The sequence below is a fragment of the Trachurus japonicus genome, chromosome 17 (genome assembly GCF_045865225.1).
Source record: "Trachurus japonicus isolate A0001 chromosome 17, Traja_1.0".
Lineage (NCBI taxonomy): Eukaryota > Metazoa > Chordata > Actinopteri > Carangiformes > Carangidae > Trachurus > Trachurus japonicus.
Genome location: NC_140923.1, coordinates 1,887,328 through 1,899,985, shown reverse-complemented (window position 1 = coordinate 1,899,985; position 12,658 = coordinate 1,887,328). Strand labels below are relative to the sequence as shown.

General features: G+C 43.2%; 1 protein-coding gene across 1 annotated transcript; it reads left to right on the top strand.

Moving 5' to 3' along the window:
- Positions 1-1,392: 1,392 nt before the first annotated feature.
- On the top strand, positions 1,393-10,755 carry bfsp2 (beaded filament structural protein 2, phakinin). Its single transcript, XM_085804082.1, is given in 7 exon segments — positions 1,393-1,647; positions 1,649-1,849; positions 5,795-5,877; positions 6,822-6,978; positions 8,473-8,637; positions 9,566-9,694; positions 10,509-10,755. Coding segments are annotated over 7 exon segments (1,236 nt in total). The 3' UTR covers position 10,755.
- Positions 10,756-12,658: the final 1,903 nt, after the last annotated feature.

The following is a 12,658-nucleotide window of genomic DNA, read 5'->3' as shown; positions in this document are numbered from 1 at the left end:
TCATTCTACTTAAAATAAGACACATCATATTAAAAGTAGCTTGTTTTTAGACACTTTTTACTTCTTTCAAGCAGATTTTCACTTGGAATAAGTAGAAAAAATCTGATAGTGGAGCAAGTTTTTCTTCCTTATTACAAGCACAAAAAACTTTCTACTTAGATTTTTCTATTCAATTTCTTATTTCAAGTAAAAATTTGTTTCAAACAAGTAAAAATGAACTATTAATTTCTAGTCAAAATGTCATTTCTAGTCAAAACAAATCTCATTCTACCTAAAATAAGACTCATCACATAAAAAGTAATCTCAAGGTTTTAAAGTCTTCTGTGTTTATGTTTTATAGAAACCTGCCCTGGGACTGCGGCCAATGCGTCAGTGTTGATGAATGTGTCCCAATTCAATAAAGAAAGAAATGAAATGAAGTAGTTTGTTTTTAGACACTTTTTACTTCTTTCAAGCAGATTTTCACTTGAAATAAGTAGAAAAAATCTGATAGTGGAGCAAGTTTTTCTTTCTTCTTTTCCCATGGAGAGTTCAGGTCTGGTCTTGTGTGTGTGTTGTATTGTGTGGGTATGTTTCAGGACTCTTCCTGACCCCCCCCCCTCACACACACACAGCCATGCAGGGCCGCTGTATAGGGGAGAAAGGTGATGATAATTCTAGGGGTAGGTATTCTAGTAGTAGTCTAATCTTTGTATGACCGATTTATTCTGCATAAAACCCTGACTAGTACTCATAGTAATGCTGCATTAGCATCAAAACTAAGTAGGGTCACTAAAAAACGACAATACATACGTAGTCTAAGAAAAAAAAAAAGGAAAAATTAGGGGGTAGGGGCCCACTTTAGTATTCTATGAAGGGATAGTTCACCCAAAATTGCAATTTCCCTCATTATCTCCTCCTCCTCATGTGGACTAAGGGCTGGGAGAAGTTTCAGAGTCCTCCGTGGCTTCTCTGAGTTACAGGGGGTCTCGGCGTAGCAGTGCATGTCCATATAACGGTTGCAAATGGATACCAACTGTCTTTTTGTTACGAAGACAGTTGGTATCCATTTGCAACCGTTATATGGACATGCACTGCTACGCCGAGACCCCCTGTAACTCTGTAACAGAATTCTAGCACCGGCCCTGCTCCCATGGAGAGTTCAGGTCTGGTCTTGTGTGTGTGAATGTGTGTGTGTTGTATTGTGTGGGTGTGTTTCAGGACTCTTCCTGACCCCCCCGTGCTGATGCAGCTAAATCCTCCATGTGTCCCCTCGGACAAAGCCCCCCCTCCCCTCCCTCTCCCCCTCCAGCTCCGTGTTTCCAGAAGCCAAAGCGCGGACATAAATGCAGCTCCGCGCGGCTCCCTGCGGTTTGACCCCCTGGACCCCCGGACCCCCCCTCACTCAGCGCCATGCCTCTGCCCCGCCGCCGCTCCTCCTTCCTGGGCCAGCCGCCGCCCCCCTCGGCCGGCGGCCCGGCCCCCCCCCGGCTGGGCTCCTCCGTGGTGGCCCCCCCGGTGCACCGCGGGGTGTCCGTGGGGCTGGTGGGCCCCGTGGCCCCCCTGGCCCCGGCCCTGGGCACGCGGGTGTCGCGCCGCGCGCTGGGCATCAGCAGCGTGTTCCTCCAGGGCATGAGGAGCTGCGCCGCCCCCGTGCTGCCCCCCCGTGGCCCCGGGGAGCGGGGGGGGGGGCCACCACGCCGCGGCCGGACTCAACAGCTGCCTGATGGAGTACCGCGACAAGGTCCGCGCGCTGGAGCAGCTGAACCAGCAGCTGGAGGAGCAGATCCGCCTCAGTCTGGACCGCAAGGCCTCGAGCGCCGGGGCCTGGGGGCCGCTGAGGAGGGAGTGGGAGGACGTCTACAGACAGGTGAGGACCAGGGCCGTTGCTAGGAATTCTGGGCCCGCTTAAAGGGGACATATTATGTAAAACTCACTTTTTCATAGCGTTAGTAGCTGTGTGTATTTGCCTCCTCACTCCTTAAACGTCAGTTTTGACAACTACGTCAACATTTTGTAAACTGCCATAGTCAGAAAATGTGTCTCTTAACAAGCCGTTTTAATTTCACCCGGCTTATTACATCACAAGCCGGGTGATGTGAATATTCAAGCCCTCGCTCCCATGGTTACCATGGTTACCTCAGCTACCAGAGCGAAGCTTCTAAACCGACCGTTTAGAGCAGGGCTGTGAAACTGGTGTGTAGAGAACCAGCTGTTTTTCTGACCAAAGCCTGTTACTAACATTACTTTTAGACATCAAGGTACCATGTCAAGAAGCAGGAATGAGCAGAATATGTCCCCTTTAAAGAATACTAAAGTGGGCCCCTCCCCCTAACTTTTCCTTTTTTTTTCTTAGACTACGTATGCACTGCAAAAACCCCAAATCTTTCCAAGAATATTTGTCTTATTTCTTGTCAAAATGTCTCATTTCAAGTCAAAACTAATCTCTTTCCACTTTAAACAAGACTCATCACCTAAAAATTAACTTGTTTTTAGATCATTTTCACTTGTTTCAAACTAATTTTCACTTGAAATAAGTAGAAAAATCTGCCAGTGAAAGCAAGATTTTTGTGCTTGTAATAAGAAAGAAAAACTTGCTCCACTATCAGATTTTTCCAGAGAAGACACAGAGTAATAATATAATAAACTAGAACATTTCCTCTGGGGAAATTTTGAAAGGGCCACAGGCTACTGCCGGTTTTACCATCTCTGTCTCTAACTGTTATCACATGAAGTTACCTGTGTGTTGGTGTGCGCGTGTGTGTACCACGGCAACTTGAGCTGGTTGCCAATGACGGTAGGGGCCCCCGCAGGCTGAGACAGACAGAAACGTGGAGAAAAAGAGTGATTTTTACTGCCTCTGCACCGGTCTCACATTTAGGCTTACGGTGACAAAACGGTAACTCCTATCAGAACAAAACACAGATCAACGTTGCTCTAAGGACTTAATGAAAATTTCGGTACGATTTGGTGTTTCTACAGTAAATATTTTGGAGACGCTGGCAGTTTTAAAACATCAGGCCGTTCTGCTCCTCCAATCTTTGTATTGGAGTCAATGAGGAGCAGAGACAGACGTGGCCGCACTCAGAGGCTGATTCTGTCAATTCTGTAAGTCTCTCTGATATTTTGAGCACATGACATGAGAGATAACAAGTTTGTCTACAAATTCTGAAAAAATCATGTGTGTAGAGTGTAAATTGTGGCCGGGCCGAGTGTGTAAAGAGAATTTTTTTTTTTCTGTTTTTCTGGGCTTTCTCCCACTCTAACTAATGATGTCACCCACTCTGACATGAACATTCCGTCCAATACACACCCATTATAAACTCATAATTTCTCCAAAAATGATCATGGTCATTGATCATGGATTGATCAAAAACTATATGACCTATCAAAACGTGGAGTAATACGACAATACACAAGACTTGTGTCTACTGTTTAAAGTTTAAATTACGTTTGTTAAACTCCAATGATTGGTCTTTTTCGCTCTTTTTTTTCCGCCCGTCCCATTGACTTCAATGCAAAATTTAAAATCTTCCATACTTGGGAGGTAATCTGTAATTTATAGCAGGACGAGGGTGCGAATGCTTTAAGGCACTTTCCCCAAAGACAGTCTGGGTACGAGGAACAGCGAACATTATCAATCTATGGAGCCTGAGACTCAGTCACACAGGACGGCCTTAGAAAGAAAACAATACCAGTGTTCCCATCTACGATTATGCAGAGAAGGCCGGCCAACACTCTCATGATGAGTAGCCTACGAAAACCTAAATTTGTTACAAATCTTAATCACTGCAAAAACTCAAAATCTTTCCAAGAATATTTGTCTTATTTCTTGTCAAAATGTCTAATTTCTAGTCTAAACTAATCTCTTTCCACTTAAAATAAGACTCATCACCTAAAAATTAACTTGTTTTTAGATCATTTTCACTTGTTTCAAACAACTTTTCACTTGAAATAAGTAGAAAAATCTGCCAGTGAAAGGAAGTTTATTTCATTTTTTGAAAATCTGCTTGAAAGAAGTAAAAAGTGTCTAAAAACAAGCTACGTTTTTACGTGATGAGTCTTATTTTAAGTAGAATGAGATTTGTTTTGACTAGAAATAAGACAAATATTCTTTGTAAGATTTAGAGATTTTGCAGTGATGCTGCATGATTCAGCATGTTCAGAGAGGAGAGATTTGCCTGTCTGTATAAGATGTGACCGTGGTCACGTATTGATACGACAGTTGCCTCAATCAGTCTTTTTCTCACCCTAAAGTAGAAACAACTTTTGTTTCTATGGTAGAAACCCAGTTGTATGACGCTCAGTGTGGTGAATGAGTGAATTAATTTATATTTATTTACGTGTCGTGCACCAGTTAAGGCGCCCATGCAGCCTATCAGGGCTTAGTTACAAGACACATTATCATCATATTTAGACACCAAACTAAATCATCAGAGCTCAGACAAAACCAAACAGAAACAGAAACCACATGGGATTCACATCAATAATTCACTTTTTCTTTTTGACCAGGCACTTCATATGAAAGTAGCTCTAGTAAAGACTTGTTTTCTGAAGAATAATTCCACCTTTACCTCATCATCATCATCATCATCAACCCAAAACAACTCAGGCTTCACATTTTGCATTTTCTGAAACAAAAACTGCCTGTTCTGGCTTTGTCATATAACGGACAATGAAACACAGAATGCAGTTCATCCTCAATTACATTTAAATTACATAATGTGCAGAGTCTTTCATCCTCAGGTACTGAGTTAAACCGACCTACTTCTACTGCCAGAGGGAGAATCCAGCCCTCAACTGGCCACATAAAGATCTCTTGGATCTATCCAATGGCAAAGTCACATCGGGTTCTGAACAATATACAGTACAGACCAAAAGTCTGGACACACTCAATGCATTTCCTTTATTTTCATGACTATTTACATTGTAGATTCTCACTGAAACTCCACTAATGAACCCTGACAAGGCAACACCACCTGTGAAGTGAAAACCATGTTCAGGTCAGGTTCACCTCTTGAAGCTCATCAAGAGAAGCCAAGAGTGTGCAAAGCAGTAATCAGAGCAAAGGGGGGGGGGCTACTCTGAAGAAACTAGAACTGGTGGGGGCAGAGATAGAGGAGGAGGAGGAAGAAGGAGAGGAAGAAGAAAAGAAGAGAAGACAAAGAAGAAAAGACGTGTTTTCAGTTATTTCACACTTTTTTGTTAATTCCACATGTGTTCATTCATAGTTTTGGTCCCTTCAGTGAGAATAAAGGAAACACATTGAATGAGAAGGTGTGTCAGAACTTTTGGCCTGTACTATATATTAATATATTTTCATTAGCCCATTTTTCTTTATACTCAAGAAATAACTTATGTTTCACAAAATTAACATTACAACGCAAACCATTAGTGAAAATATGTTGTTGATCGGCCTCGCTAGAAATAGCTTTCATGTGACGATACCAAGGATAGTTATGTGTTTTATCCCAGTTAAAGACTTTTTTGGCTTCTGTCCTCTGGCATAGAAGACGAGCCATTCCAAAGCCTCAGTTTTTATTTCCCCTTTCTGTTGAATCAGACAGGGTTCCCAGCCCAGGTCACTGTGGTATTTAACAGACAGGCTTTCATCTGTGTGCGTCACATCAACTCCATTTCTCCTGTACAGAGATTAAACCTGATGACGTCATCACAGCACCACAGTGGTCCAGTAGTTATTATGTGTGTGTGTGTGTGTGTGTGTGTGTGTGTGTGTGTGTGTGTGTGTGTGTGTGTGTCGCCCCCTAGTGGAGGCAGCTGCTCTCAGTTGTGTGTTTTCCTGCGTTTGCTGCAGGTCAGTGAAGCCATCCTGGACAACGCCCGTCTGATGCTGCAGACTGAGAACGTCCAGGCCAACGCCGAGGACTTCAAGGACAGGTCAGAGGTCACACACACACACACACACACACACACACACACACAGACACACACACACACCATACACACACACACACACACACACACACACACACACAGACACACACACACAGACACACACACACACCATACACACACACACACACACACACACACACACACACACCACACACACACAGGGCCGTTGTCTAGGGGAGAAAGGTGATGATAACTCTAGGGGCCCAGCGCCCAGTGGGGCCCATAAAAAACCCCAGTAGTCTAATCTTTGTATGACTGATTTATTCTGCGTAAGACCCTGACTAATACTCATAGTACACTGTAAAAACTCAACATCTTTCCAAGAATATTTGTCTTATTTCTTGTCCAAATGTCTCATTTCTAGTCAAAACTAATCTCTTTCCACTTAAAATAAGACTCATCACCTAAAAATTAACTTGTTTGTTTTTACATCATTTTCACTTAAATTCACAATAAATAGAAAAATCTAAGTTTTTTGTAAGTAAGTTTTTTGTGCTTGTAATAAGGAAGAAAAACTTGCTCCACTATCAGATTTTTTCTACTTATTCCAAGTGAAAATCTGCTTGAAAGAAGTAAAAAGTGTCTAAAAACAAGCTACTTTTAATATGATGAGTCTTATTTTAAGTAGAATGAGATTTGTTTTGACTAGAAATGACATTTTGACTAGAAATAAGACAAATATTCTTGCTAAGATATTTGAGTTTTTGCAGTGTAATGCTGCATTAGCATCAAAACAAAGAAGGCTAAATAAAAAACCATAATACATACGTAGTCTAAGAAAAAAAAAAGGAAAAGTTAGGGGGAGGGGCCCACTTTAGTATTCTTTAAGGGGGCCCAGAATTCATTACAACGGCCCTGCACCACACACACACACACACACACAGACACACACAGACACACACGGTGACATGTGTGTGTGTCTGCAGGTTTGAGAACGAGCAGCCGTTCCGTAAGGCCGTGGAGGAGGAGATCAGCTCTCTGTACAAGGTGATCGACGACGCCAACCTGACCCGCGCCGAGCTGGAGGAGCAGATGGAGAACATGAGGGTGGAGCTCCGCCATCTGGAGCAGCACCACGAGCAGGTCACACACACACAAACACACACACACTCACTGACATCTAGCATCAACAGGGTATGTCAAGCCATTTTAACATTTAAAAGCCAGACTGGATATGTGTTGTAGATCTCTGTAATTCAGTTTTACCTCTTGTCAAAAAGAACATTTCAGATCCACAACTACGTTCTTCCTTCACTGTAACCATTCATGTGTATGGGGTTTGTCATTACAGATATCTACAGTTCAGTTGCAGATATCCACTATGTGAATTACAGATATCTGGAACTGAATTACCACTAGTACTAATTCCAGTTTGAGATATCTTTAATTCACCACAATTAAAGATATCTACATGTCCCTTTTCAGATATCTGTAATTAAGTTTTGACTAGGTGAAATGAAGTTGGCTCGACCAGCATTTCCACCACCACTAATAATAACAAAATAACGATAGAGACAAAACGATATATTTATCTAAAATGGAGCCATTAACAAGTGGTAACGTAGATTCATCCACATTAATATGAGACTTTTTTTATTGTCGCGGAATTTTTCGTTCTGCCGACGGAGAAACTCCTGGTTGTCCCTTTAAAAGAGAGCCACCTTTGTAGCTACAGGAGAGCCTGAAGGCTTTAGACTCAACATACATCGCTAACCCATCGCTTTATGTCACATTTCACGTCACTATATCACCGTTGTGACTACTCTGATGTTTATGAAGTCTATAAAACCAATTGTTGAACAAACATTTTAGATTAGCTGGGCTAACCGTTAGCTGTTAGCCGTTAGCAGTGTCAATAAACAATAACTCAATAAACGCTCCATGAAAAAATATTTTCTCCAGTGGATATCCTAGTTCCAACATGACTGAGCTAACTGGAGTAGTTTCATGTCGTGTCCCACAACAGGAGGGTTTTAACAGCTGACGTCCTGATGTTAGCTTGCTGCTGCTGTTAGCTGTCAGCAGCAGCTAAGCTAACAACTACGATAACCATGACTAATTACAAAAACGTGCACACAGAAATAGTAATGTTTGTTCAATAATTAGTTTTCTAGACTTAACAAACATCAGATTTAGTCAAAACGGTTTTGGCAGCCCGGAGCCCCCACATGTGGTACCTACACCGGTGGCTAACGCTACCAGTTAGCCGCTCGCTAGAACTGGTGGCTAACGCTACCAGTTAGCCGCTCGCTAGAACCGGTGGCTAACGCTACCAGTTAGCCGCTCGCTAGAACCGGTGGCTAACGCTACCAGTTAGCCGCTAACGCTACCAGTTAGCCGCTCGCTAGAACTGGTGGCTAACGCTACCAGTTAGCCGCTAACGCTACCAGTTAGCCGCTCGCTAGAATAGGTACTACTCGCTACTAAAACCCACTTCCGTTGTGGTGTGACACAATGGATCATGGGAAAATAAAGTGGTGGATAGTTTAATTCAATCTGGTTCATTGATAACTGGAAGATTATTGATCGGTGATCAGTTATTGATATTGATATATACCTGTGTGCCCCTACCTGCAGGACGTGCGAGTCCTGTACAGCCAGATGGCGGGACGCGAGGTGGACGAGCCGGACGCGCCCATCGAAACCAGTCTGGACCAGATCCTGGCCCACATCCGCAGCCACTGGGAGAAGGTGACGGAGAAGAACCGCGCCGAGACCGACAGCTACCAGCTGGAGAGCAAGGTGAGGACGTGTCCCCGCAGCGTCTTAAAGGGATAGTTCAACATTTAGTCAAATTGGCTCATTGCCATAATCCCTATAGTCATAGCAGTAGGTTCGTTACCTTTAATTGTCAGTGCAAGCTGTTTTTAGAACGGTGGAGCAGAGCCGTGAGCTGCTCAGAGCTACGCTACACAGGCTCATTATGGGATTTCTTGGTTTCTAGGGCTGGGACGATATGCTTTTCTCCCGATTCGATTCTTCTACGATTCTTTGGATGGCGATTCGATTGAAATTGCGATTCTACGATATTGCCGATTCTCTCGATTTTTAGTCAATATTTTTAACATTTATCTGCACACAAATACTGTAGGAGCCTAGAGAGCCTAAGTGAACTTAAACCCTTTTCAAAACCTGGACTCTCTGTATTTAAAAAGGGCGAACAAATGCACATTGCACAATATTTTAAAAATATAAAAATAAAAAATAAAAAAAATCGATTAAAAAATCGTCAAAAAAGTTGTTAGAGGTAAATACAGAGACTGTTGATGAAAAACTGTCCCTGAAGGCAACGCGCATCAGAGGTTTTACATGAATTTCCCTCTACAACAACTCTGTCTGGTAACATTGTGTTATTATCTCATAGCGTGGTGAATGTGCAGCTCACAACTTGTCCACCAGAGCGTTGTGGAGTTGTTGGATTGTGTAGCCTATTTGATGAGTTTAATGAGGGAAACCAAGAAATCCCATAATGAGCCTCCGTAGCGTAGCTCTGAGCAGCTCACGGCTCTGCTCCGCCGTTCTAGAAACAGCTTGCACCAACAAATAAAGGTAACGAACCTACTGCTACGACTATAGGGATTATGGCAATGGGGCCAGTTTGCCTAAATGTTGAACTATCCCTTTAAAGAGGACCTGTCTTGACGTGTCTCGTGTGTATGTGTGTCTACAGGAGACCCAGTGTATGAGCAACAGACTGAGTCCGGAGGAGGAGCAGGTCGAGGCTCTGAAGTCCGAGTGCAACGACGCCGGCTGCAAAATCCAGAGTCTTCAGGCGGAGACCGAGTCCATCAGGGCGCTGGTGAGACAGTAGAGATCAATAATCAATCAATAATCAATGGGTGGAGCCAGGGCCGTTGCTATGAATTCTGGGCCCCCTTAAAGAATACTAAAGTGGGCCCCTCCCCCTAACTTTTCCTTTTTTTTTCTTAGACTACGTATGTATTATGGTTTTTTATTTAGCCTTCTTTGTTTTGATGCTAATGCAGCATTACACTGCAAAAACTCAAGTATCTTAGCAGGAATATTTGTCTTATTTCTAGTCAAAATGTCATTTCTAGTCAAAACAAATCTCATTCTACTTAAAATAAGACTCATCACATTAAAAGTACCTCGTTTTTAGACACTTTTTACTTCTTTCAAGCAGATTTTCACTTGGAATAAGTAGAAAAAATCTGATAGTGGAGCAAGTTTTTCTTCCTTATTACAAGCACAAAAAACTTACTTTCACTGGCAGATTTTTCTATTTATTGTTAATTTAAGTGAAAATGATCTAAAAACAAGTTAATTTTTAGGTAATGAGTCTTATTTTAAGTGGAAAGAGATTAGTTTTGACTAGAAATGGACAAGAAATAAGACAAATATTCTTGGAAAGATGTAGAGTTTTTACAGTGTACTATGAGTATTAGTCAGGGTCTTACGCAGAATAAATCAGTCATACAAAGATTAGACTACTGGGGTTTTTTATGGGTCCCACTGGGCGCTGGGCCCCTAGAGTTATCATCACCTTTCTCCCCTAGACAACGGCCCTGGCGATCAATAATCAATCAATAATCGATCAGTAATCGATCAGTAATCGATCAGTACCGTGACCGTCTGTCCCTGTGTAACCGTAGAAACGCGGCCTGGAGAACTCCCTGAGCGACGCGCGCCACTGGCACGACATGGAGCTGCAGAACCTGGGCTCGGTGGTGGCCAAGCTGGAGGCGGAGCTGGGCGACGTGCGCGGGGAGATCGAGCAGCAGCGCCGCGACTACGACACGTTGCTAGGCAACAAGCAGCGGCTGGAGCAGGAGATCGGCCTGTACCACGGCATCCTGGACGGAGAGGAGAGCCGCTTCCTGCCCGGCGACGCCCCGTGAGTCCACAACTACAACTACAACAACTACAACTACAACTACACTGATGACAATAACACCACCACCACCACCATGCAGTGTGAAACTCTGTCTTGTCGTTACCTGTGCAGGTGTTCAGGTGTGAGCGCTGCTGCTGAGGGAGCTTCAGGACCTTCAGGACCTGCAGGACAGTGAAGCTTCCGGGACCTTTAGGACCTTCAGGACCTTCAGGACCTTTAGGACCTTTAGGACAGTGAAGCTTCCGGGACCTTCAGGACCTTCAGGACCTTCCGGGACCTTTAGGACCTTTAGGACAGTGAAGCTTCCGGGACCTTTAGGACAGTGAAGCTTCCGGGACCTTCAGGACCTTCTGGGACCTTCAGGACCTTCTGGGACCTTCAGGACCTTCTGGGACCTTCAGGACCTTCAGGACCTTCAGGACCTTTAGGACAGTGAAGCTTCCGGGACCTTCAGGACCTTCAGGACCTTCCGGGACCTTTAGGACCTTTAGGACAGTGAAGCTTCCGGGACCTTCAGGACCTTCTGGGACCTTCAGGACCTTCCGGGACCTTCAGGACAGTGAATCCTGCAGTTTGCAGAGTTTGTGGATGTGTTAGTTCAGGACTCTGGAGGATTTCTACCTGGTGGTGTGTGCTCAGGTGTGATGATGATGAGTGTGAGGCAGCCAGAGATGGACAGAGTACTGGACCCCAGTACTTGAGTAAGAGTACAAATACTACTGGTCAAAATTTACTCAAAAGTTACAGGTAAAAGTAGCTCAGTCGACATGTTACTGGAGTAAGATTAAAAAAGTACTTGCTTCTAATGCTTTAAAATTGACTTTAAGTAAAAGTCAGAGTCAGAGTAAATGTCTTATTGTTCACATCAGTGAATGACTCTAATAGTTTGTAAATGAATGTAAGGAGCTTTTAACTCTTGTTAGTGAGAATGAACTCTTTGCTGCTCAGCTGCACTGATGTGCTGCTTTTAGGGGTTAGGGTTTCCTTCACAGACAAACACAGCTTGTGTCCAATAGGATTTTAGAAAAAGACCTGAAAGTAACCAGTACTTTTCAGCCTTCCTACTAATTAACTCCAGTAAAAGTAAAAAATATTTGTCTTGGAAATGTATTCAAGTAAGAGTAATAAGTACCAAAGAAATCTAATACTCAAGTAAAGTACAATCCTCTCAGCCTCTTCCCATGATGCACCAGGATGAACGACGTTAACGAGACGGTTGATAAAACGTCACGTTCATGATGTCACATGACCAGTTCAGGACCAGCTGCCCCCCCCCCCCCCCCGTCAAACAGCTCATCAACTCACTAAGTATTATGGGATGTTGAGAGTCCCGGAGATTCTTTTGATGGAAAACAAAGTGTGTTTTACCTGTATGATGTGTCTGAAACAATGACATCACTCTGGAACGATGACATCACAGCAGGTGACATTTAGATTTTCTGATCAACTGGATTATTTATAGATTAGACATTGAAATGATGATGTTTTAAGACAATAAAGGAATTTAAAGTAAGTTTGGTTTGTGTCACAACCTGTTCTTATTATTATCATCATTGTTATTAGTAACTTGAGTCTGTGCTCTCTGTGGTGAAGCGGCGGAGTATAGGTTTACTGATCATGAGGTTGTGGGTTAGATTCCTGCCTCGGTCATGTCATTGCTTGACTTATGATTCCAATTTTGTAATTCACTGGAATCGGCATTATACTTTGAATTCACTAAAAAAAAGTCACAAGACACAGAAAAGTCCTCTACTTACTTGATGTGGCTCATTTCTACTCTATTCTTTCTTTTTTAAGCAGAAGTCAGTGAGCCTCTTATACAGGGATTTCTTTTACCCTTCTCTCATTGAATGTAACTATGGTGAAGTGGTTAGATCACTGGGCTGAAGACCTGAAGGTTGCTGGTTC